Source organism: Neoarius graeffei, chromosome 5, assembly GCF_027579695.1.
Source record: "Neoarius graeffei isolate fNeoGra1 chromosome 5, fNeoGra1.pri, whole genome shotgun sequence".
Classification (NCBI taxonomy): domain Eukaryota; kingdom Metazoa; phylum Chordata; class Actinopteri; order Siluriformes; family Ariidae; genus Neoarius; species Neoarius graeffei.
The window spans coordinates 8,863,152-8,890,943 of record NC_083573.1 but is presented as its reverse complement, the minus strand read 5'-3'; the positions used below and the strand labels follow the sequence as shown (position 1 = coordinate 8,890,943).

Here is a 27,792-nt window from a genome sequence, read left to right as displayed (position 1 = left end):
TGGAGGGAAAAACATTTATTACAAAATATAGTTATTGAACATCATCATCATCATCATCATGCTCCTGCATTAAAAATTTCCTAAGAGGACACCAGTTGGACCACTGAGGAGTTTGTGTACGCGTGTGAATTCCAGCATATTTGATGATTTACAAGAAAAAAAAAAAAAAACCCTGCAATGCATCAACCAGTTTAAAAAAATAATTATATAAGATATGGAAATGCTTTTTTTTTTTTTTGGACCTTACTGCCAGTTATCATTGTAACACCACACTGAGGACCTGCTTCCTATAAATAAATGCCGAACAAAACTGTCCGTCTTGCCACCTCTCACACACACTGACGCTGAGAGGTGTGTGTGTGTCAACTCGATTTGGCATAATGTCTCAGGCCAAACGCTTGAAACACACAAAGGTAAAGAGGTCAAAGTTCTGTGTGGTTAGTGCAGCGGTTAATTCCGTTACTGCACGCATGTTGGACCAACAGCACAGAAACCGTCCTTGTGTGTGTGTGTGTGTGTGTGTGTTCGTGTTATTTGTGCCTGCTCAAGGCTCTGTAGAAGGCGAACCCCAGCAGGCTGGCGCAGATAGCTCCGAGTGTCACACGCAGCCAAAAGGACGTGCTGTTCATATCCGAACCGTTCAGGTGCCTACGGACAGGAAATGACATCACACATCAATCGCAGCACCAAAAAAAAAAAAAAAAACCTTTGATTTTTTTTCTTCTCTCAAACTATACATCAGACAAAAACAGTTAATACGTTTTGTTGAACCGTGATGAGCCTCATTTTTCAATTCAAGAGATTCATTCGTAAACCGTGCGTTGAAGTAGTTACGCAAGAAATCTCGCGAAAATCCTGTTACTTCGGAAAAACGGGTCACGTCGGGACGCTTGTGAACCTTCGATTGATTGGCTTTGAATAATATACCACACCACACCACGTAACTGACAGTGCGGCGACTGACTGCTATTTTAACCGGTTTGCTGGGACAAAAGTAATGGCGCACCGTTTCGGCTCACTGACCGGAACTGTCATGAAAGCGCTCGCTAATTTCTACATGTTATTGCAAACCTTTTGGTTTGAGCCTCAAATCTTTACATACAAGACTGAGAAACGAGGCTGCACTCGAACTGGATGGTCAACGCAGCTCCCACAAACAGGAGAGTGTTTTCTGTTTCGATCTCCTTGGACACTTGGATGTTTATAAACTCGAAACGAATGCTGTTCGACAGATCGCTGGGACGTTTAATAGCCTCCACATGTCCGAATCCTCCTGCCAGGACACGGAGCTAAAATACACTGCGTCTTCGTGCTGAGGAGGAATGCGTCCTTGGGTCTCATTCGTCTTCTTCACCTTCGACTGTTCCGTACGCTCTGCATTTTCTCAAGTATGCTGTTGGATGTGGAAAAAAACAAACAGCATGTACTCAGGGTGTGTGTGAGAGTGAGGGTACGTACGGATACATGGCGGCCCAGGCGAGCTTGCTGTAGATGTGCGTGTTGTTGTGCGTGTTGAGCGCGGTGAAGTGCAGTGGCGTTGGGAGTCTGTGTTTGTAGCAGAACTCGGATGGACTCATTCCGTGGTGCTGCTTCACTTCAGGCAGGTCGGCTTTGGATCCCACCACCACACACGGCACCCCACTCGCCATGTAGTGCTGCTGCAGACAGAAACACACACACACACTTTATACATGATTGTGTGTCCGCTCATTTTCTATTCCAGCAGCTCGGAGGGTAATTCCAGGCTTGTCGTACTCGAGTCTGACTCGTGCCCTAATTTTAAGGACTTGTGCGTTAAAGGAGAACTGAAGGCAAATTTATCACCATCAAAATTCAATTTCTCACTTTATTAAAGACAGGAATGCATTTTTGATCGCGATTTTGTCCCGGCGATCGCAAGTTCTGAGTGTTTGAAATATGCTCTGTAATCTATCAGTCCAACGGCCGTAAGGCCATTCTTAAAAAAAAAATCCGTTTCCTGTCCACCGGGTGAGCAAAAAAAATTCAGTCGGGAAGGAGGGATATATTTTTTTTTAATATATGGATGGATAAGAAATTGCAATGCTGTGTTTGCTTTTTCTTTCAGTACTTTTTTATTACAAAAGCAGACACATTTAATAAAATATGACGGTTTAATCAACTGAAACTTGTACAAAAACTTTAAGTTAGCATTTTAAATGCTGACTGCGACATTTGCAAAACTTTTACAAAGGTACTTAAAATGTCCGACACACGGACTTTTTGTAGTTCTAAATCGAGCGTTAGGCCGAGTTCGGATGAAATTACACTATTAAAATGATCACTGAATGATTTGTTTTTCTGAATCTTTACTATTTTGTTGTTCGCTAGAATACCATTTTGCGATTTCACACTTAAGCAAATGTTTGAAAACTCCGGATCGCCTTCCTTCATGGTGGCTGCCATTTTTTTGTGCCGCACGGCGCATGCGCAGAGCTGATTCGACAGGGCTTTCCACAAGCGCCGGCTGCCGGCCATACAGCCGACTACACAATTGAGTCCAGCCGGCTACTTTAATGACTATTATTTTTGTAGCCCACAGGCTCTAAATATTAATTTTCGATTTTAATAAAATTAAATGTTTATCTAACGGACTGACAATAATGTCAAACTGAACCGCACTCATTTAAGTTGTGATTTGCGCTGTTTGTACCGATAATAACCACAAATTCCCCGCCGACTTCGTTGATCAAGGGAGAGTAACTCATCCGCGGCCCCGACATGCGGTGTGTGCGCGCGCGCACTCGGTGGAGGCAGTAGTGTGTCGGGGCCGAGAAGCAGAGATGACGTTTATTTTGTCTCCGGTAAACCAGTCTTCTCTCGTTCAGTTACGTGCTGGCATCAAAAGACACCGTTGGTTGTAAATGACCCCAAACTGAGTGGTTGGAGTGTATTTTCATACACAAATGGAGAAATGTTTGCTGAGTGTGTAATTGTGTCGCCCCACTGCAGACCGTTGTCGTTGTTAATTCATAGCATGCTCAGCTGCGTGAATGTGTCATGCGCCGAAAATAAGAGATTTACAAGCCAGGAACGCCTCATGATGCAATACGCAAGAAAAGAAAGAGGATTTACTGCCATTTTACTTTGTATTTGAGTAAAGTGAATAAATAAATGGTCTGTGGAAAATACATTTAATCCTGGGAACTGCGTGCACAGGAGTTTATTTTGTGTTTACTCCCCCCGGCTACTTATTTGTCATGGCTGGCTAGTATGAGCCTTAGTGGAAAGCCCTGGGAATGCGGAAATGTCAAGTTTGATTTTAGATTTACAAACCCGAAAAAAATGTCGAACAACCGGCGTTAAAAAAAAAACTTCAACCGCACAAAAGGCACTCACCCGGCCGGTGGACCGGAAACAGAACATTTTTTAATAATGGCCTAAACGAGATTCATTGAGACCTGTGCGAGACATCGAAGGACGGAAGTAAAACGTACAGCGGAAATCAAAAAGTGACCGACATCTGCCAACGTTGGTCAAAAGACGCGCGCGCCCTCGTTCGAATGCTGACGTAATCAAGCCGGAAGTTTTGTTTGTTTTGATAGCGATCAGGAAAGTTTGAAAAAAAAGTAGGGACTAATCGTCATTTAAACTCGTTTTTGTGCAATATTTCGTTTGGAAAACAGTTTTCAAAATGGCGGCACTGACACCTGGCTGACACTTCTAAACGTTTCGGAGTCTCGCATAAGTCTGGTGAAGATCACGCGGACCAAACGAACTCAATTCAACGTGGCTAAAAACCGAATCGGCCGATAAGTACACGATAATATTTAATTGCAATTAGTTGCCAATATGAGTCACGATATAAGGTTACTAAAACCGAAAACGTAACTGAATAACATGTTAATAAATAAAGCAAGTTTAAAAATGACTTCAGTTCGTCTTTAACTGTATTTGAGCTCATAAATTAGAGACGAGGACTCGGATTTTTTGCAACATGCCATATTTATACTGACATTAATTTTAAGACTAATTTCGTGCAAGAGAAGAGAATGCACACTGACCTGTTCGTAAGTTTATTCCTGAACATGACGAACGTTAACGGCGCTAAAATGCCTGGACAGAACGCCCCTAGAACCGTCCGCTTTGCTTATACAGACTTCTCGTGCAGTGGGGGGGAAAATAAAAAATAAAAAAAATGCACTGCGATGTGTTTCATATGTCGAAGAACTATCGAGGAGACGACGGGGACAGCCTCGAACTTGAGTCGTCATTTGGCAAGACTCCACCCAGAGAAGTATATCTGTGAAGAATCTCAGTCAACCAGGTACATAGTAATCTGTGGTTGGTAGAAGAGAGCAACTGGACTTGCTTGAAGATTCTTGAAGACGTTTCGCCTCTCGTCCGAAAGGCTTCCTCAGTTCTGTCTGACTAATAGGGAGCATCAAGTATTTATCCTCTCATGGATCATCATAGAATCCGAATCAGAATGCTGATGGCTGCATCGTAGGTGGCTGATAAAAGATGTCATAGACACCCACCTCTGTTCAGTGATGGTCAAGCAAGTCCAGTTGCTCTCTTCAACCAACCACAGATTACTATGTACCTGGATGACTGAGATTCGTCACAGATATGTTTCTACACACTTTGGGATGAGTTCCCTTCGACTGGTGCGGGAGTATGAGAGGACTTCCAGAAAACTGGCAGACTCTTAGCCAGAGAGGATCGTTCATTTTTGTCAACCTGGAACGACCATCACTGAACAGAGGTGGGTGTCTATTAGGGCTGTAACAATACACCCAACTCACGATTCGATTCGTATTGCGATTTTTGACCCACGATTCGATACGCCCACGATTTTTTTTAAAATGTTTTTTTAAAGTAGTAAATTTGACTTAACATTTACTTACTTATATTAATTATTTAATAACAAATAATTCAGACCGCTGCAGAGAATGAGTAATATGTATGCAAAAATGAACAAAAGTATATCCAAAGATTGTTTTATTTCTCAAAATAATACTGTTGAGCCGGAAGCTCTGTTTTTTTCGGTTCTGAAAAAGTCATTTTTGCAAGTTTGCGCGATGTTGCACCCGGGTCCAGATTAGGGCAGAACCGGCCCTGGCTACATTTCAGGTGTAGTTTGTTTTATGAATGTATGTACTTGCATAGATGTGTACTTGGTCTTCCAATATGGCGCCTAACAAAATCTCGCGGCGCGGTGACGTCATGCGGTAGCCCTCTATAGGGCCTGACTAGCCTTTGGTAACACACTAAACGAATTATCTTTCATTTTTGGCACTTTTTCTGTTTGTGTAGATGGGAAGACATACTGAGAATCCAAATCGCCAACATTTGAAATAATAATTGTTTTGAATTATTTCTTGTCTTATTTAATGAAGGTTGTAATAGAATTAGCCTACATTTGGCTTAAGCTGGATGAGACAGAGACATAATTTTATAGCCATTTGTTAAACAGCTGACAGGGAACGTAATTAACCGTTCCGGGAACGAAATTTTTTTGTTCTAACCAGTTCGGGAACGTCTATTTAATGGTGGAACCCAAAACCGGAAACGTTAAAATTCCGTTTCTGTTTGGAACGAACCAATAGGAAAAAAATTCCGGTTCAAAGCCCTGGTTCAAAACCAGCCAAAAAGCACCTAAACCTGCCCAATCTGGCAACACTGCATGCCTTTCCGGTCAAGTGATTGTGATTGGCTTGTGGCACACCTAGCCAGCCAATGAGCTGCTTGTTTACAGATTCGCTCCCCGCGTCGCAACCAGAATGGCGACCGCTTAAAAGAAATGAATGCTCTGCCAGTGGCGAGTGTGGACGTCGCGTGACTCGCAGAAGATTGTCGCAGGTCGGCGAAAAAACGACTTACTAATAGATATAAAAAAATAAAAGTAATTTAAGTAAGTTTAAAATGTAATTTAAATAAAAAGTAAAGTATTCATAAATTGAAGTTTGGAAGCGCCTCTGTTTTTGGGCTGAGGAGAAGTTTGAAAGGGTGTACCGCGATTCTGCCTTCTTGTATCGCGATACGGATCGTGGCTCTGCGTATCGCGATTTGATACGCATATCGTTACAGCCCTAGTGTCTATGGCATCTTTTATCAGCCACCTACGATGCAGCCATCAGCATTCTGATTCGGATTCTATGATGATCCATGAGAGGATAAATACTGGATACTCCCCATTAGTCAGACAGAACTGAGGATGCCTTTCGGACGAGAGGCGAAATGTCTTCAAGACTTTTCAAGCAAGTCCAGTTGCTCTCTTCTACCAACCACAGATTACCCAGAGAAGTAGTGACACGCTATGTTCATTGCTCTGTTGATAGTGGGCGGGGCTTGCTGAGCGATGAACAAGCTTTTTATCTGTAGCCTGTTAACTAAACCGGGGCGGTCGAGCAGTAACGTTAGTCCGACACAGTTGCAGAGATGCTTTCACATAAAGGCAGCGACAGACACCGTCAAATGGTGCGGGTGGAGTCTTGTTCTCGGACTTGAACGCTGGGGACTCGAGACCGGACTCGGACCCGAGGTTTACGCTACGTTCACACTGCAAGGCTTAATGCTCAATTCCGATTTTTTTGTGAGGTCGTTCACATTAACAAATATATGCGACTTGTATGTGATCCTCAGTATGAACGAAAAGCGACCTAAAAGTGTTCCGCATGCGCATTGCAGGATACGACGACGTCACACGCAGTGAGCATGGCCAGTGTTTACGGAAGTAACCGAAAGTTTCCTGTGTATGACAGTAGCCAGCATGGAGTACCTGGCGATGATGCGGTTGTTGTTGCGACGGAGCCAGAACATGCACAATAGCCTGATGTTAAGGAGGAGGTTGAGAAGGAAGAGGGCAAGGGTTTTGGCTCAGGGGTTCTGCGGGGTAGTGACTGCAACCTCCGTTCAAAGGAACATCAAAGCCATGTTGTTGTGACTTTTTTTGACAGACCCGCCGCCTACTTCAGCGCAGAATAGTGACGTTTGTGGCTTGTTGATGACGTGTAAGTCGGATGAATGCGACCTGGCGGTTCAGACTGAAGTCGCATATGAAAAGATCGGATAGGAATCGGAATTAGGACCACGTATCCAAACGGCCTGGGTCGGATTTGAAAAAATCGGATTTGAGGTCACTTCAGCCTGCAGTGTGAACATAGCGTTAGTGACTCGACTACAACAATGGTTAATTCCTACTGGAAGGGAATTCACAGGTTTTGATGAACGCGCTCATTTGTTTTTCCACAACTACAAATGGAGAAAAATACATGCATATGATGGTCTCATCTCATCTCATTATCTCTAGCCGCTTTATCCTGTTCTACAGGGTCGCAGGCGAGCTGGAGCCTATCCCAGCTGACTACGGGCGAAAGGCGGGGTACACCCTGGACAAGTCGCCAGGTCATCACAGGGCTGACACATAGACACAGACAACCATTCACACTCACATTCACACCTACGGTCAATTTAGACTCACCAGTTAACCTAACCTGCATGTCTTTGGACTGTGGGGGAAACCGGAGCACCCGGAGGAAACCCACACGGACACGGGGAGAACATGCAAACTCCACACAGAAAGGCCCTCGCCGGCCACGGGGCTCGAACCCGGACCTTCTTGCTGTGAGGCGACAGCGCTAACCACTACACCACCGTGCCGCCGAATATGATGGTGTTCTTGTAATTAATTTTAATGAAAACACTTCAAGTGTGTGTGTGAGAGAAAGAGTACCTTGTATATACTAGCGCAGTAGTTAAAAGAGTCCGGATCGCTGACGTCATACATCAGACAGGCGACATCACACGCGGCATCCGCTGCTTTCAGGAACTCCGCTTCAACGTCCACTTCCTCCAGCTACAGGAAATGGCGAGGCATGAAGCAGTGCATCACTACATCAAGCTGAACGCAGTAACAGAACCAAACAGCGCACATTTGCTCCATGCATCACTTACAATGAGGTATTTCTCCTGGCTGGAAATGGAGACAGTGTTGATCGTGTGGAGAGAGAAGGCACCGGGGTTGCGCTCGTCACCCTGAAAACGCCATTTCATACGTTTACAAATATCACACTTCAAAATAGACACTTACCGGCCACTTTATTAGGAACACCCATCCACTTCCTGTCCCCCCCCCCTTCCCAGTTCTCTAATCAGCCGAATCCTTGATGCGTAAAATCGCGCATATACAAATCAAGAGCTTCGGTTAATATTCACAATGTTCAAACATCTCACAAGCGCATGTTCGATGCATCCAAGGTGTGACCTCCAGTGGCATGCAAAAGTTTGGGCACCCTGACTGAAAATGTCTGTTACTGTGAATAGTTAAGTGAGCAGAAGATGAACTGATCACCAAAAGGCATAAAGGTAAAGACGAGACCATTTCTTTTCAGCGTTTTCTGCAGGATTTGTGTCTTATTTTTGTTTTCTACAATTGGAGAGCGAAAAAAGAAAAGGAACACCATGCGAAAGTTTGGGAACCCCAATACATTTGAGTTCTCAGGTAACTTTTACCAAGGTTCCAGACCTTAATTAGCTTATTGAGCTGCGGCTTGTTCAAATTCTTCGTTAGGAAAGGTCAGATGATGCAGATTTCAAAGCTGTAGAAATTCTCTGACTCCTCAAACTTGTCCCTAAAATCAACAGCCATGGGCTCCTCTAAGCAACTCCGTCGCATTCTGAATAATAAAATAATTGACGCCCAGAAAGCAGGAGAAGGCTACAAGAACGCAGCCAAGTGTTTTCAGGTAGCCGTTTCCTCAGACTGTAATGTTAAGAAACGGCAGTGAACAGAAACAGTGGAGATCAAGGTGAGGTCTGGAAGATGAAGAAAACTTTCTGAAAGAACTGCTCGTTGGATTGCTAGAAAGGCAAATTAAAAAACCCTGTTTGACTGCAAAAGACCTTCAGAAAGATTTAGCAGACCCTGGAATGGTGGTGCACTGTTCTGCTATGCAGCGACACCTGAACACCTTCATGGGAGAGTCATCAGAAGAAAACCTTTCCTGCGTCCTAGCCACAAAATTCAGCGTCTGAAGTTTGCAAACGAACATCTAAATAAGCCTGATGCATTTCGGAAACAAGTCCTGTGGACTGATGAAATCAAAATGGAACTTTTTGGACACAATATGCAAAAGGCATGTTTGGAGAAAAAGGGTGCCAAATGCCAGGAAAAGAACACCTCTCCAACTCTGAAGCATGGGTGTGGATCGATCATGCTTTGGGGTTGTGTTGCAGCCAGTGGCACAGGGCACATTTCACTGGTCGAGGGAAGCATGGATTCGAATAAATACCAGCAAATTCTGGAAGCAAACATCACACCATCTGTAAAAAAGTTGAAGTTAAAAAGAGGATGGGTCCTACAATAAGCCGATGATCCAAAACGCACCTCAAAATCTACAACGGAATACCTCAAGAGGCCCAAGCTGAAGGTTTTGCCCGGGCCCTCACAGTCCCCTGACCTAAACATCATTGAAAATCTGTGGATAGATCTCAAAAGAGCAGCGCATGCAAGACAGCCCAAGAAACTTGTAGAACTGGAAGCCTTTTGCAAGGACGAATGTGTGAAAATCCCCCAGGTAAGAACTGAAAGATTATTAGCTGGCTACAAAAAGTGTTTCCAAGCTGCGATATTTGCCAAAGGGGGTGTTACTAGGTACTGACCATGCAGGGTGCCCAAACTTTTGCTTCGGTCCCTTTTCCTTTTTTGTCATTTTGAAAATGTAAAAGATGAAAATAAAAAATTATTTTTGCTTAAAATATAAAGGGAACGAGTCATCTTTAACTTTATGCTTTTTGGAGATCATTTCATCTTCAACTTGCTTAACTGTTCACAGAAACAGCAATTGACCAGGGGTGCCCAAACTTTTGCATACCACTGTATGATACAGCATGACGATCAGTCAGTGGGTTACTGCAGTGATAAGGAAATGGATTGGACAATTAGGCATGACAATTGCACATTTGCCCATGTCGACCGACTGCAGTTGAGCAGGAGCAACATACAGTGGTGCTTGAAAGTTTGTGAACCCTTTAGAATTTTCTATATTTCTGCATAAATATGACCTAAAACATCATCAGATTTTCACACAAGTCCTAAAAGTAGATAAAGAGAACCCAGTTAAACAAATGAGACACAAATATTATACTTGGTCATTTATTTATTAAGGAAAAATGATCCAATATTACATATCTGCGAGTGGCAAAAGTATGTGAACCTTTGCTTTCAGTATCTGGTGTGACCCCCTTGTGCAGCAATAACTGCAACTAAACGTTTGCGGTAACTGTTGATCAGTCCTGCACATCGGCTTGGAGGAATTTTAGCCCGTTCCTCCGTACAGAACAGCTTCAACTCTGGGATGTTGGTGGGTTTCCTCACATGAACTGCTCGCTTCAGGTCCTTCCACAACATTTCCATTGGATTAAGGTCAGGACTTTGACTTGGCCATACCAAAACATTAACTTTATTCTTCTTTAACCATTCTTTGGTAGAACGACTTGTGCGCTTAGGGTCGTTGTCTTGCTGCATGACCCACCTTCTCTTGAGAGTCAGTTCATGGACAGATGTCCTGACATTTTCCTTTAGAATTCGCTAGTATAATTCAGAATTAATTGTTCCATCAATGATGGCAAGCCGTCCTGGCCCAGATGCAGCAAAACAGGCCCAAGCCATGATACTACCACCACCATGTTTCACAGATGGGATAAGGTTTTTATGCTGGAATGCAGTGTTTTGCTTTCTCCAAACATAACGCTTCTCATTTAAACCAAAAAGTTCTATTTTGGTCTCATCCGTCCACAAAACATTTTTCCAATAGCCTTCTGGTTCGTCCACGTGATCTTTAGCAAACTGCAGATGAGCAGCAATGTTCTTTTTGGAGAGCAGTGGCTTTCTCCTTGCAACCCTGCCATGCACACCATTGTTGTTCAGTGTTCTCCTGATGGTGGACTCATGAACATTAGCCAATGTGAGAGAGGCCTTCAGTTGCTTAGAAGTTACCCTGGGGTCCTTTGTGACCTCGCTGACTATTCCACACCTTGCTCTTGGAGTAATCTTTGTTGGTCGACCACTCCTGGGGAGGGTAGCGATGGTCTTGAATTTCCTCCATTTGTACACAATCTGTCTGACTGTGGATTGGTGGAGTCCAAACTCTTTAGAGATGGTTTTGTAACCTTTTCCAGCCTGATGAGCATCAACAACGCTTTTTCTGAGGTTCTCAGAAATCTCCTTTGTTTGTGCCATGATACACTTCCACAAACATGTGTTGTGAAGATCAGACTTTGATAGATCCCTGTTCTTTAAATAAAACAGGGCGCCCACTCACACCTGACTGTCATCCCATTGGTTGAAAACACCTGACTCTAATTTCACCTTCAAATTAACTGCTAATCCCACATACTTTTGCCACTCACAGATATGTAATATTGGATCATTTCCCTCAATAAATAAATGACCGAGTATAATATTTTTCGCCTCATTTGTTTAACCGGGTTCTCTTTATCTACTTTTAGGACTTGTGTGAAAATCTGACGTTTTAGGTCATATTTACACAGAAATATAGAAAATTCTAAAGGGTTCACAAACTTTCAAGCACCACTATAAATAAATAAATGTGATCGAGAGAATAAGGTGCATGTGGTTGGAAAAACATACTATTTCGGTAAGAGGTCGGCATGTAGAAGTGTCGACAGTTTGTGTTACAGTTCAGTCCTGTTTCTGTCCGTACCGCTGGCAATATAACCGGCGTTATTCAGTTCATGTATGACACTCGGGTAAAAGCTGTTCTTTGGTCTATTTGTCCGTGATGCAATGGACCTGAACCGTCTACCAGAGGGCAGTGGTTCAAGAAGTTGGTGTCCAGGGTGGGAAGGGTCTTTTAAGATGTTGGTGGCTCTGCTGAGGCAACAGGTGGTGTAGAGTTGTTCTTGAGAGGGCAGTGGGCAGCCAATGATCTTCTGTGCAGAGTCGATGACTCTCTGAAGGGCTTTCTTGTCTGCCACAGAGCTGCTGGTGAACCATGTAGTGATGCAGCAACGGTAGGTGGTCACTAGCAGCTGCTCGTGGAGGGTGCTCTTCTTGAAGATCCTCAGTAAGTACAGTCACTGCTGTGCCTTTTTCACTGCCGCTGTGGAGTTTGTGGTCCAGGTGAGGTCCTCTGCAACGTGTTTGCCCAGGAACTTGAAAGTGGGCACTCTTTCCACTCTGACCCTGCTGATTAGCAATGGAGTGTTGTGTTTTCAGAAGTCTATTATGGAGTTCTTTTGTTTGGTTCATGGCTAGGTTCACGGGCGATTGCTCTAAGGCAACGAGGGAGGCTCAGCCTCCTCTAAAAATGACAAACATCATGTTGGATGAATTGCGCTAGGCTTATGTTATAGCCGACCTTATAACATTGCTATTTCAGATCCAGAATCATAGAAATATATGTGCTCAACCCAACTACAGTGCGAAATCATTCCCTTATAACTTTAATGTGTGCGTGAGTTTTTCCCCCTCGTGACAGCGCGATGCAGCCCAGCCTCAGTGGACTTCAATGGCATTTGGTAGCTCTGCGCTTTCAATATCAAAATGCAAGATGATTATTGGACAAATACTACGAAAACGCCCGCCCACGGAGTCTCACGGACTCCCAGCCTCAGTGGACTTCAATGGCATTTGGGAGCTATGCATTTTGATATTGAAAAACGCAAGACGATTATTGGACAAATACTGCGAAAATGCCTGCCCACGGACTCCCAGCCTCACAGTGGGAGGGACATGGCAGTTTCCGCGAGGAGACTGGTGATTGGTGAAAGCGGCCGGATATTTTCTTTGATTGACAGCTCGTTTCAACTATAGACAGGCAGCGGTGAATTTCAGTTCAGTCCCATGCGGATTCGCAAGTGCTGTGGTGTATTGTAAGAGATCGGCTTACATTTCGATTTCATTCATTACATACGGTTTCTACCAGCTTTTTTAGTTTGTATATATTTTCATTGTAAATAAAGTGTAAATATAGTGTTGTCAAGTTTGCTATCTTAGTTCCAGAAATTTAGTTTATTTGAGTGACTGAACTTGAACTTGAGGGGGCTAGTCAGCTAGCAAGAAAGCTGCGCACGGATGCCAAGCATTGCTGGTTTAATTTTGGCGAAGCCATTTGCCAGTCTTCCTTTCGAGGAAAAAATTAAAATTAAAGAGCAGGGTAGACCAACGCCTCAAATTGACTTGGTGAAAAAGGTAGGGAATAATACTCGTTCCTTTCAGCTCTCCTGGTACGAGAAAGTGAATTGGCTAACAGCAAGTGACCCACATCAACAACAGTAAATAGGCTACTTTAGTAATACGTCATGGATGGACCAAAAATATAGAATCTATTTAAAATGTTTATGCTGAGTATATTATATTGGAATATATATTTTTCTGGATATGAATTAAACACCGCTACAATTTGGAAAACATTTTTAAACAAAAACACAGCCGAGAACATTTCACACTACAGACCTGGATTAAAAGTGAAGGGTTATCAAAATCGTCAATAAAACATGTCTCAGTCAAAATAAGTAAAATATAGGGAAAGTGTCACTGAATGAAATGTGTGGCACCCAGCTCTACTGCTGAGGTTCCTGACAAAGAGCTGCTTTCAATAATCAATTTTTAAACAACATGCCACAATTTTAAAATATAAAATGTTAAAATATACCCCCCCCCAACACCACCATCATGTATATTGGACAGTAGGCTAATGGGCCAAAAGAACCTGTTATTTCACAGTTTGTGACCCTGCCAACAATCAGCCAGATCAGAGGGAAGAGTATGGGCAAAACTGATGTGTTTCCTTTTAAAATCTGGAAATATCGTAACCGACCAGCCTCCCGTTTGAAAGACTACCAGCCGCCACTGGCTAGGTTGTTTTCTTCACACCAACTTGTAAGGTTCTGGACGTCTCGTTTCTTGAGATGGGCCCAAGCACAGTTGTGTCGTCCGCGAACTTGATGGTGGTGTTGGTAGGGTGGGTGGGAGTGCAGTCGTGGGTGTAAAGGGCATCGAGGAGAGGGCTCAGCACACAGCCCTGTGGGGCTCCAGTGCTGAGTATGAGGGTGGATGAGGTGTGGAGGCCTAGTCTTACCATCTGGGAGCAGTTGGTGAGGAAGCACTTGATCCAGTGGCAGATGGTTTGGGAGAGTCCTAGGTCAGACAGTTTGGGAAACGGTCTGTCTGGGATGACTGTAGTCTACGAAGAGCATCCTTGTGTCGCTGGGCTGTTGTTCAAGGTGGCAAAGTGCAGTGTGTAGGGCAGTGGTTATCGCGTCCTCAGTCGACCTGTTTGGTCCGTTGGCGAACTGGTGTGGGTCGAAAGCGGACGGGAGGTTGGTTTTGATGTGCTGTTGGACCAGCTTCTCAAAGCCAATGGGCGGTAGTCATTGTGGCTACTGATGACTGGTTTCTTTGGTACTGGGATTAATCACATTTCACTGTGGCATGGGTGTTGGTTTGAGTATTTTAGAAACTGCTGCTCACAGAACACAGTCTCGAGTTGACACAGAATGGTGCGAAAAACAAAAAACATCGGGGTTTTTTGCGACAGTTCTGTGGGTGGAAACAAACGCCTTGCTGCTAAGTGAGGTCGGAGGAAAACGGCCAGAATCAAGGTGGTTCGAGCTGCCAGGAAGGATAAAGTAACTCATATAACCAAAGCAGAAAAGCATCTCAGCATGCAACAGCAGACCACACTGGGTTCCGCTCCTGCAGCCAAGAACAAGTTCCTATTCAAGTGGCCGGTGAGTAATACTAAAGTAATAATAGTCTGTTCTCTCACCACGAGGCTCCGCCCAAGAAAGGCTTTCAGGAAGGCGGTCTTTCCTGTTCCACGTGGTCCAATCACCTTGCAGAGGAACACTGAGCGCTGCGTCTGTCCCTTCTCCAGGTCTAACGCCTTCTCTCTGGTTACTGAGACATGACAAACATAACACAATGTTACTTCAAGACCTAAAGCCAGAGTTTAACCAAAGCGTGTGTGCGCGTGAGAGATACAGAAAGCACGTGTACCCGTAATGGCTGACGTCTGAGAGTCCTGCTCCATCAGGATGGGATAACCAAGGTACCCTAAATGCTCGAGACACCTGTGGACGCCCAGGTATGCGGACAACCTGCAAAAACAGACGACGTGTCGCAAATTGAAGGAAGGAAAACACAAAACGCTTGGGGGCATGCTGTGACAAGACTCCGTTTCACTTACGTCCACTGGCAGAGGTAGCCACGCAGAGAGATGTAGTTGTCCTCCGTAGTAGGGACGCTACTGTACACCGACTCGGGCCAGGGCATGTAGGGAAATACAGCGAACAGGTTCTTCAGCTCCTCTGGCGAAAGAGCCGAGTCCTCATCCTGGTCCAGAACATACAGACATCACGTAGATCGCACGTGCAACACCAGAAAAAAAAACCCTGCTTGTTTTATCCCCCACTGCTCTTTACCTCGTCGTACTTCTCGAAGAGCCGCTGGAGGAACTGATAACCGAGATGATTCAGCTCTGTCGTACAACCGACAGGTACACGCAGCCTGGGAACGCAAACGCAAAATTAAAACTCGGGGACGGGCGTTTCGCCGCGAAAGCCGAAGTCGGAGACAAGACGGAACTCACGGCGGATAGAGGTAGTCGTCTGTGAGCTCGAGCGTGTCGTCGTAGCCAAACTTGCGCAGGATGGTCCACGTGGTCTCGTGACGTCCTCTCTGAATGAACAGCGTGTTCAGAAACAGGAAACCTGCAACCGCACGCACAGGCAAGAACACTGCAGTGATATTTACACGACGGAGCTGAAGGAGTAACATTCGGATCATATGTGGCAGATCACGGAATCCAGGCACACGTGTCGGCCCGGGGGCATTTTGAGTTATTGACAGATTCAGAAAGTACAGTTTCTAAGCTTTCCAATGACGCCTTCCATGTGGAGATTTGACAATATTTGAAGAATGTGTGGCCTTTTGAAAGTGTATACTTCTTAAAACAGAAAAGGGAGAAAATCGCCCTCAAAGTTTTCCATCTCAGCTACTCTGGGTGCAGGGCAGGCACATAATGCTGCTCATTTGCATGACATTAAGGAAAGCCCTACCCCCTACTAGCTAGCACGATACTACTTTCATGTAAACAAAGATCACCACGTCAATTTTCCTTCCAGGCAAAGTATGCCCAACACAATTATGAAGTACAAAAATAAGTCCTAAAGTATACTTTAACGTTTTGTGGTTGAAAAATTACTCACACCGTAAGAAAGAAAGATAGCACGATGATGACACAACTAACACAACACTAGTTTCATGTCACAACCTCGGTCACAACCGGCCATACGGTACGCGCTCCTACGGCCGGTCTACACGCAAAAAACGCAAGAAACACACGGTGAGCGCGCATGAAACGCACGAGAGCGCGCGTGTGATGTGCTGATTTTTGAGCCGCAGAGGTTCTTTGTCATGTCAAACAAACTCTACGGGCGCTTACGTTTTTTTCAGGTTGCAAGACAAACTTACGGCCAACGCGCGTCTTTATCCGTGAACAAAAAAAAAAAAAAAAACGCAGCGATCTGGGAAACGCCAAAAATCACACGGCCAAAAAATCGTACGTCCGGTTGTGACCTAGGCTTAACCAAACCACAACACTCTCCGTTACATGCAAAAATAACCACACAGCCTTAGATGAATAAACTCACCCCATCAGAAAGAGAAACGGCGCCTTGCACACACCAATGCCTCCGATGGAATGTAATCCTAGAACGGTCCGTGTATCATCCGATCATTCAAGTATTCCATTCAATCTGGAAAACGAGGTTGCGTTTTTTTTTGCTAGAAATGGTGATCTCCGATGTAAATACCGAGTGTCTGTTTGCTTCGTGGTGTTTCAGCTCCTCTGCGCTCTGTTTAGTAACTCATTCCATAGTGAAATCACACGCCTGTATGCAGTTAAGTAGCCATGCGCGCAGCTCGTATCATACAGCTGATTCGCGGAAAAAAAAAAAAGACTTAAATCATCACGTGAATGGCCCATATAGTAATTTATTTTTTCTTGGAGCAGGCTTCACTCTTAAATAATTCCTAATGTAAGGGTGCTGACCCAAATGTGCAACTCAATTTCCAAAGAAAAAGGCCGCACCTTGCATATAATGTCCTTTTATTGCACAAACGCGTTTCGGCGTGTGCCTTCCTCAGTGTGCAACAATGTAACCACAAAAACACTTTTAAATACCCACACCCATTATCACAAGCCAATGACAATGAAGTATTTAGACCATGTGTCAAAATAATCCTTCGACTGGAAAAATACATTCACAAAACATTAGACATTATGTGCATATTTACAATTATGCAATGCAGTATAGCCATCAGTACATTATTACCTTCATAAAAAACAAGTCAGGGATAGCTCTTCATTCATCCCATTCGGTATACACGTATTCAAATTAAAAATATACCACGCCTCTCGCTGTAAGAGATGGTTCTCTCTATTTCCCCCTCGTGGAGACCTGTAAACCATCTCTAGTCCCATAAATTTCAACATACTAGCGTCATGGCCAGCAGACTGGAAATGCCTTGCCACAGATGATTTTTCATCGTTTTTTCTTATTGAGCATTTATGTTCAAAAATTCTCGTTTTTAACTGTCTCTTCGTTTTACCCACATAAAGTATCCCACAAGGACAAATCAAAAGATAAACGATAAAAGTGTTTTTGTGGTTACATTGTTGCACACTGAGGAAGGCACACGCCGAAACGCGTTTGTGCAATAAAAGGACATTATATGCAAGGTGCGGCCTTTTTCCATATAGTAATTTACCCACACCCTCCAGCAGGCTACAGTCCTGACAAAAACGAGACAATTTGCAACAAAAAATGTATGCTTTTCCAACAAAACAATCTATTATCTGAAATACTGATTGCATTCTTCAAGATCTCAACTTGCACATGATGGAAAAAAAAAAAAAAAAATCACAAATTTCGAAAAAAAAAAAAAAAAAAAAAGCTTCTTTTGCGATTATCTCGGATTCGTTTCGGCCGACATGTGTCCCTGGATTCGGTGAGGGGTCACATATTACTTCATTCTTCTGATGTTTTAGAATCGCCGTCTTGTTCAGTGTGCATTACCGTTAAGAGTCAGGCCGTTGTCCTGCACGCCGTTGCTGGTGTTCTTCCACACGACCGTTTTCACGTCCTCCAGAGCCTGAGGAGCTAACGGGTTCCCAAAACACGATTTCTACACACACACACACCACATTAAACATTCTTATGATCGCTGAAACTCTTTACAAGTGCTAATTCGAGTTGCTTCAATAGGGATGAAAAACATTTGGAGGAACGCATGCTGTTATAGGAAAATAATCAACAGGGTGTTGTGATGCGACTCTGGAGCCTGATGATCCAGTGTATATACACACGCGTGTGTAAGAGAGACAGAGATGCCTACCCCAAATTTTGAATTTCAGTATTCTTGAAAACATTTTTCAGTATTTTGGAATGACTTTCAGTAACATTAATTTATGCGCATTTCCATTATAAAGAGGTGTATATACCGATATGTTTAACATTTAAATTATTATAAAGTACTGTTTTGTGTGAATTGAATAAACAAAACGCGAGCAGCCATCTCAACTGAATTTCCACTCAACAAATTTCTAGAGCATACAATATATCACATTTTTATAAATACAATACAGGGATGTGATTTGGGGCTGGTGAAAATATCTGAAAATTTTAGCCGGGGGTCTGGGGGCCGCAGGCCCCCAGCTGGTCCAGGGCAGCACCCTGGTGAGGGGACAAGGGGGGAAGCCCCCCGAAGCTCCTGGGTTTTGGGGATTTCTGACTTAAAAATTGTACTAAAATGGCAAGCAAACACACAAGAAAAAACTTGTCATGATTAACAAATTCAAGCCAATTTAATGGTCAACATGCAACTCTGACACACACGCTCACTCTCTCACTCACTCGCGCGCGCGCGCACTCTCTCTCACTCGCGCTCTCGCTCGCTCGCGCTCTCTCTCTCTCGCTTTGCATCTTTACGCTCGATCACAGAGGCTGCCATCTTTCAACTCTGTTTGAAGCGAGCTTACGTCCAGCTATCTAACAAGCGCGTTCATTGGTTGTTACAGAGCGATGGGCCAATCACGTACCTCGTTTCATCTCAATGACGGAATTGCGTAAATGACGTAATTACGTCAATGAGATGAAACGAGGTACATGATTGGCCCATCGCTCTGTAACAACCAATGAACGCGCTTGCTTCAAACAGAGTTGAAAGATGGCAGCCTCCGTGATCGAGGCGTAAAGATGCAAATCCGAGGCTGCCATCTTTCAAACAAAGTCGGAACGAACAGGATACGAATGTGGATTTGAGGGAAAAATCGGAAGCATTTTTTTTCAAGTTTTGAGGTGAAAAAAGCGGAATTCCGCGAATTCGTGGAAAAATCACATCCCTGACAATAGTGTTCCCTGTTTGCAAACATTACGGTTGACTACCAATCATTGGTATTGAATGTAACTCCTCAAAAGTATTATATTATATTGCCTGGCAAAATGTTCTACCTGTTAACCGATTCGAATAAAATTAAAAAAAAAAATTTCTTATTTCATGCCAAAGAGAGTCCGACATTGTTATCTTAAAGGGATAGTTCGGGATTTTTGACATGAATCTGTATGGCATCCCCATCAATAGTGTCGTGCAAACACACTGACTTACCCCCGACAGCATCCTGTGAGTCCAGTTCTTGTCCAGTTTTGGTCCAGACCAAAGTAGTCCGGCAAGTTTGTTGGGGTCACGAAAGTAAAACGTTTTTCGTCTCAAAACAGTACGTGTTCAAAAGAGTGATATATTTGCATCACAAAACCATTGTCAAATAAAAAGTCAGACCTCGAAATTGCTTGGCACTATTTTCTCTCCCTTCTTATCACTGCGCGCTGCCGCCAGGTGACAGCGAAACGCAGACCCGCTAAGCTGGTGGGAGACCAAGGCTGCACTCTATCCACGGCTTACACACGTGATGGCACGGAGGATGTGTATAGTGGCAGCATCTGTCCCCCCCAGAGAGGATCTTTTCAAAAGCAGGACAGATTATAACTGAGAGGAGAAATAGAATCAGAATTAACTAGTTAATTGCAGCAATTAAAGGAATAGGTAGGAAAAGGAAGGCGCAAAGACACCGCGCAGCGCCTGAAAACGGGTTTTCAGGCGCTGCGCACCCGTTTTCAGGCGCTGCGCACCCGTTTTCAGGCGCTGCGCAGTGTCTTTGCGCCTGCAGCGGTGCTTTGCCTGTGCTGTGGCTGAAAATAGTTCCAGATATAAATTGGTCTAGTAAATCCCTTCGTGTTAATTTGCATTGATATGTGTACTCGATGTGACTGTACAAGTCATGAGAAATAATTATAAAAAAATCTTCCGAAAGAGCCGGCTCCTTATAGTAAGAAGAGCCAAAAGAGCCGAAATTCCCATCACTAGTAAACAATGAATGAAACACAGGATGCTGTCAGGGGTAAGTCAGTGTATTTGCACGACACTATGGATGGGGATGCCATACAGATTCATGTCAAAAATCCCGAACTATCCCTTTAATGTCCCAATATATAAATAATTTCAGCATAATGCTTCAGAAGAAACATTGAATAAAATGACATTTATAATTGTATTTAAAACAGTGGAATGATCCATTTTTTGCCACAATCCCAACAACACTAATCATAAAACTCTGTTTTTGATCAGACTACATGTACATTTGCGCTTGCAACACTGAAAAGACTTTGAATTAACCCTTTGATGCAAAACATATGCACACCCCTTCTAATGCACAACATGGGTCAAAAATGACCCGCATTCATTTTCCAGGTTATTTCATGCTGACTGAGTTTTTCTTTGCTCTATCTTTTGAAATCAATTTATTTTATGATTGAATATTCCAAGTATTCTTTAAATATCTTGTTTTTAATTACCACAAGTCATTAATTTAATTTTTTCTTTCCTACTTTATGAACAAAAATACTTTTTATATTACTACACATGGGTCATCCAACTGTGATTTAAAATTAAATGTCTTAATACTATAATAATAATTTGTTTCAAGTAATTACTTTAGCAGTGAATGGGGCCAGTTATTTATTTATTAACTATGTCGTTAGCTAAGCCAACTACAATAAAATTAGCTAACTAAAGTAGAATATGTCAACAGCTCGGTAGCTAATAGTAATTACTTGTAACTTTCTGACAAGTAATCTACTCACTCTCAAGGGAACCTAAACATAATCAATTTTTTTCTAAGGTAATGTTAGAACAATTGAAAAACATTACTTCCATGTATTAGATGGGCAAAGGGCGCTGTGCTGAGCTGTGAAATGTCTGACACAAGCACAATTCACAGTTCCCACCAAACGCTGGAGTAAATGCATGCGGGTCGGTTCTGACCCATGTGTGTAAACTTGATGTAGAATTACAAAAGCTGTGCTTGTTCATAACTTAAGAAAGGAAAAGTAAAAATGATGATTTGTGCTAAACAAAAACAAGATATTTACTGCATATTTGGAAAAGTAAATGACAAAATGAATTTATTTCAAAAGTATAGCATAGAAACACTCAGCCATACATGAAATAACCTGGAAAATGAATGCAGGTCGTTTTTGACCCATGTTGTGCATTAGAAGGGTAGTGATACAAAAAGGGTTTTTATTCAAAAAGTAAGAAAGGAAAAAATAAAATAAGGATGTATGATGATCAAAAACAAGTTAATTGAGGAATACCTTGAATACTGAATGATGGAATTAATTTATTGCAAAGATATAGAAGATAAAAACTCAGCCGGGTCACTTTTGACCCATGTTTTGCATCAAAGGGTTAAAGAAGTCCAGCCAGTGTTTGATATTTCAGTGAATAAAAATCAGACATGTAAAAAGAAACTGAATAAGTTTAACTCACATTTCATGGCACTAATTGGCAAGTTCAACTCCAAGCACAGGTCAACCATCACCGCTTCAGCACGGGTCACGTTCCGTGTCTTTTCATCCACAGATTTCGTAAAAAACTGCCGGATACCCCCAGATTTACTTTCCGCCTGACTATGCTTTTTTTTTTTTTTTGGAGTTGACATGCCGCGTGCAGTCATCGCGACCACCATGAGTGATGTTAATGTCGGTTCTACACAGTTTGCAGTGCGCGTATCCATTGCCCTTTTGACTGGGTGTAATGCACGGCCATTCTACCGTATCAAAAATAGCGCGAACAAATGTGCGGAATCTGCGCATGTCACACACAGCACGTGAGGTTGTCGTAAAAATAAATAGCCGTGAATCGCGCATGGATTGAAAAAGTCGCTTGGACATTTAAAAACAACTCACTGGAATTTTTTAAGACTTTATAATAATTCCGTACAGAATAACACTGTTTGCCGTAACATCGTATTTACGTAACTTTTCCGTACAAAATACGGCCAATCCGTACTAGTAGGCATCTCTGCAGAGAGAGAGAGAGAGAGAGAGAGACTTGTAATTTTTCACTGATCTCAGCAGAGAGGAGGAAAACAAAACAAAACACGGTGATGTGTTTGAGAGCGAAACAAAGAATGTTCTGGAATACTGTGGTGAAAGAGAACACTAATCTAGGAGTTTATTAATAAATTTAAAAATAAAAGTTAATTACACAGATGCCTGCTTTTGTCGTTCGTGAACATGGGTATTATCACGATGTACGTGCTCTTACCTGAAACCTGTTGAGTTCAGCGTCGCTGAGGATCCGATCGTTGTCTTGATCGGATATGGTGAAGATTCGACTAAGGGCACGAACACACAGCGGCTTTAGCTACAAACACACACACACACACACACACAGAGTGACATGACTTGAGTTTTTGATTCTTCACGCTGTTTATATTGTTGATTTTCGTGTGTGTGTGTGTGCGTGCGCATGTACCTGTTTGTCCTCAGGATCGTAGAGTGGTGCTGTCGGGTGCAGGACAGCTTTCTGAGCGTAGTAGAAAAGCTCAGAGATGTTTTTCAGGTTCTTCGCTGAGCACTGACAGAGGGGGGAGGGGAAAAAATATGACACACCAAATCATCTGAAACACATTACCATTAAAGGAACAGTCCACCGTACTTCCATAATGAAATGTGCTCTTATCTGAATTGAGACGAGCTGCTCCGTACCTCTCCGAGCTTTGCGCGACCTCCCAGTCAGTCAGACGCGCTGTCACTCCTGTTAGCAATGTAGCTAGGCTCAGTATGGCCAATGGTATTTTTTGGGGCTGTAGTTAGATGCGACCAAACTCTTCCGCGTTTTTCCTGTTTACATAGGTTTATATGACCAGTGATATGAAACAAGTTCAGTTACACAAATTGAAATGTGGCGATTTTCTATGCTATGGAAAGTGCGCACTATAATGACAGGCGTACTAACACCTTCTGCGCGCTTCAACAGCGCATTGATATCTGAGCTCCGTATCAATGCGCTGCCGAAGCGTGCAGAAGGTGTTAGTACGCCTGTCATTATAGTGCGCACTTTCCATAGCATAGAAAATCGCTACGTTTCAATTTGTGTAACTGAACTTGTTTCATATCACTGGTCATATAAACCTATGTAAACAGGAAAAACGCGGAAGAGTTTGGTCGCATCTAACTACAGCCCCAAAAAATACCGTTGGCCATACTGAGACTAGCTACATTGCTAACAGGAGTGACACTGCGTCTGACTGACTGGGAGGTCGCGCAAAGCTCGGAGAGGTACGGAGCAGCTCGTCTCAATTCAGATAAGAGCATATTTCATTATGGAAATACGGTGGACTGTTCCTTTAAAGCGTGTCGATCTGCCCTCACCTCGACGCACGTCTCAATCTCCGAGAACTGGTTCATGATTGGCAGGATGGTTTCCATGGAGCTGCCGGAGCGCAGGTCGGACTTGTTGCCCACAAGGATGATGGGAATCCTACGGAAAGGCGAGAGCAACGGTTCCTACTAACGCGACTCGGAAATATGAGGACGTTATCCGTATTTATTTGGAAGGACAAACAGTCCAGTGGGTGGAGTCAGAGCTGATCTAGCTCCTCCTACTTGGGCTGAATCAAGCCAAAGAAACAGCTCAGTGTGTACAGCGTTGCACGGGTTTAGGATCATCACATCCAGATCCACCCCCTGGACTTTTGCCGATTAATTACGTAAACAACTTCAGTCGTGTATGAGCGTGACTGTGGTTCTTACTTGCTGCCTTTTTCAGCTTCGCCGTTCACCAGCGGAATCCATTTCGTCCGGATCTGATGGGAATAAAACAGCAGTGTAAAACGACAAGGATTTAAGAAAGAAAGAAAGAAAGACGACCCGAGAAAGCACAAGGTACCTTGTCGATGGTTTCCTCTTGCGTGACATCATACACCACACACACCACGTTCGCCTTAAAGGAAGACCATTACGTAAGCTTAGGCTTGTCGAAGAAGAAAGCAGTGTACCGTGCAAATGGCACTGCAATAAACACTTCAACAAGGCAAAGCCCTCGGTCTGGAAGACTTGAACACTTGCTGATCGAGCATTGCTTACCTTAATTATCTCGCTGCGCAGCACTTCTTCTGACTGCTCGCTCTCTGCAACAGACAACAGACTACTGCAGAACGTGCACAATTCCACGCATACTATCTAACGCTTAAAACACGCGCCTACCGGAGTAGTCCACAATGTGCGTCGGCACTTTCTCAGGTGTGACGTCTGCAGGGATGGTGATCTCCTCGGCCCGGAGAGGAACCTGACCGATTACACACAGACCAATTGGTCAGACACTGAGCAGCAACATCGTGGCTCAGGCGTGGACCTGGCAATCATCATTCGCTCCAGCCACCAAGGACACTACCACTATGACTGCCTTTGAAGCTTACAAAGATGTCAAGCGTTCTTTAACGACACTCAGGACAAGTGCTCAGCTCACCTCCTCGGGGAACTCCTCTCCGACCAAGGACATGATGAGAGACGTCTTCCCCACTTTGGCTGGAGGAAAGAAGGAATGAAAACCACCATGACCTGGACTGACTGAAGGAGCTTTGTGACTTGAATTCAATATAAGAAGTGATGAGTTATAGACCAGCTTTCTAAAAGGTTTACGAGCTCTTATGGTGATCACAGTGCACAGATTATTCTTTAATAACCTTGAAAGCAAACATTTCTGAACAGATGACAAGTTGGAAAGAGAAGTGCAGTCAACACTGCCAAGGAAAACGCCCCAGGTGGGCGACATCCCAAACGGCTCGCTTTTCCCTAGTTAGTGCACTACATGTGGTCAGAACTAACGGTCTCTCTACACTAGCTAGGGCACTACTTAGGACCGCGTGACCTGTTTGGAATTCAACCATTGGCTTGTGCTGAAAGCCGCATACTACTGTACTAACTAGTGTGTGGAAATAGTGCACAAGTTAGCGGTTTGGCAGACTACTCAGTTCACAAGTGTGAGACTCGAGTTCTAGCAAAACTGTTGGAGAATAGAAAATAAATTAAGTTATTAATACATTAAATAAATAAATAAATAAATAAATAGCAAGCTAGCTGCAGTAAAAGTGGATTTTTGATACATTTCTGACAGGTTTAGCTAGCTAGCTGTTAGCGTTTAAAAAAAAAAGCCTCTAAAAGGTCACCGCTTTAACACAAATTACTATTAAGACTACAAATAATGGTGTCAACATCTTTAAATTAAAATAAAATAAGTTATATTCTTTCGAGGCTAAAAAGCAACAAACCAGCTTGGTCCAAATCGATATGTGTTAGATATGAAGTGCACTATGCAGAGTGCGGAAGCTACGATTTCAACCACCATGTAGTGCACCTGAATAGGGAGCGCGGATGGACTTGGGACTGAGCCAATAACTTAAATTCAAGTTGGCTCATTTTACCAGCTATTAAAATTAAAATAGGCAACTAACTTATTCTATTAAATACGCTATTTAACGTATTAAAAGTTATCAATACATTAAATAAATAAATAGCAAGCTAGCTGCAGTAAAAGTGGATTTTTGATACATTTCTGACAGGTAGCCTGCTAGCTTTAAAAAAAAAAAAGCCTCTAAAAGGTCACCGCTTTAACACAAATTACTATTAAGACTACAAATAATGGTGTCAACATCTTTAAATTAAAATAAAATAAGTTATATTCTTTCGAGGCTAAAAAGCAACAAACCAGTTTGGTCCAAATCGATATGTATGAGATATGAAGTGCACTACGCAGAGTGCGGAAGGAAGCTACGATTTCAACCACCATGTAGTGCACCTGAATAGGGAGCGCGGATGGACTTGGGACTGAGCCAATAACTTAAATTCAAGTTGGCTCATTTTACCAGCTATTAAAATAGGCAACTAAAACTAATTCTATTAAATACATGAGATTATTTAACGTATTACAAGTTAATACATTAAATAAATAAATGGATAGTTAGCTGCAGTAAAAGTTGGTGTATTTTTGATAGATACATTTATGACAGGTTTAGCCTGCTACTAGCTAGGCTAGAGCTAGCTTTAGAAAAAAAAAAAGCTTCTAAAATGTCACCGCTTTAACACAAATTGCTATTAAGGCTACAAATAATGGTGTCAACATCTTTAAATTAAAATAAAATAAGTTATATTCTTTCGAGGCTAAAAAGCAACAAACCAGCAAGCTACGATTTCAACCACCATGTAGTGCACCTGAATAGGGAGCGCGGATGGACTTGGGACTGAGCCAATAACTTAAATTCAAGTTGGCTCATTTTACCAGCTATTAAAATTAAAATAGGCAACTAACTTATTCTATTAAATACGCTATTTAACGTATTAAAAGTTATCAATACATTAAATAAATAAATAGCTGCAGTAAAAGTGTATTTCTGATACATTTCTGACAGGTTTAGCCTGCTAGCTTTAAAAAAAAAAAAAAAGCCTCTAAAATGTCACCGCTTTAACACAAATTGCTATTAAGGCTACAAATAATGGTGTCAACATCTATAAATTAAAATAAAATAAATTATATTCTTTCGAGGCTAAAAAGCAACAAATAAGTCTAACTCTGCAGCTTGGTCCAAATCGATACGTGTTAGATATGAAGTGCACTATGCAGAGTGCGGAAGCTACGATTTCAACCACCATGTAGTGCACCTGAATAGGGAGCGCGGATGGACTTGGGACTGAGCCAATAACTTAAATTCAAGTTGGCTCATTTTACCAGGTATTAAAATTAAAATAGGCAACTCTAACTAATTCTACTTAGCAAATTAGCTCGAGTGCTAACCACTGCTGCTTAGATGCATATCGTTGTTACATATGTACTTGTTTTATATTGCCTATTAAAGATTAATTATGGTAGTCATAGCTAGTAAGCTAACTAGCCTGTGTGTTATTCACACATTAGCGAATAACCAAAGGTACTTACGTTCCCCTAGTAACAGAATCCGGACGTCGCGTTTCATTTTCATTCATTTATTCCTCACAGATGGATTAAACAGTGATTATGTGTTTGAATGAGTTAAAATGCATGTTGTATTCCTCTCTGACCCGTTCCCATTCTGTCCAAGGAGACACACACATACAGACAAACCTACTTCCGGTTCCAGCTGCAACACAACGCCCACTTCCGGTCACCAAGCTTTATTACCATAAATTGCATTTCCGTTCCACAGTGGGTCAAACAATCGTGAAAACACATTTTAAACATAAATAAAGCGTGCACATATTTCAGACAAGTACCATTAATAAAAGTTATGTCTACAGCATTTCTGTCCATCCCAGGTCACTTTACATTCACATAATCTCTAGAAATGTTTATTTTTGCATTAAAATGCATGAACTGATCCACTCCAGGAGACCTTTCAGTTCAACCCTGGGAGCTGAACACATCCA

General features: G+C 42.8%; 1 protein-coding gene across 1 annotated transcript; it reads right to left on the bottom strand.

Annotated features, from left to right (window-relative positions):
- Window positions 1–27,591, bottom strand: rhot2 (ras homolog family member T2). The gene is made up of 19 exons (XM_060921151.1): window positions 27,326–27,591; window positions 24,863–24,921; window positions 24,601–24,682; window positions 24,481–24,524; window positions 24,284–24,337; window positions 24,148–24,200; window positions 23,767–23,875; window positions 22,868–22,969; window positions 22,658–22,756; window positions 18,070–18,178; window positions 15,579–15,699; window positions 15,412–15,496; window positions 15,177–15,322; window positions 14,987–15,087; window positions 14,757–14,887; window positions 7,918–7,998; window positions 7,697–7,819; window positions 1,459–1,658; window positions 1–648 (listed from the first exon to the last, which is right to left on the bottom strand). Exons 1-19 carry the CDS (start codon window positions 27,366–27,368, stop codon window positions 531–533), a joined length of 1,860 nt encoding a protein of 619 aa, XP_060777134.1. The 5' UTR covers window positions 27,369–27,591; the 3' UTR covers window positions 1–530.
- Between the last annotated feature and the right edge of the window lie 201 nt (window positions 27,592–27,792).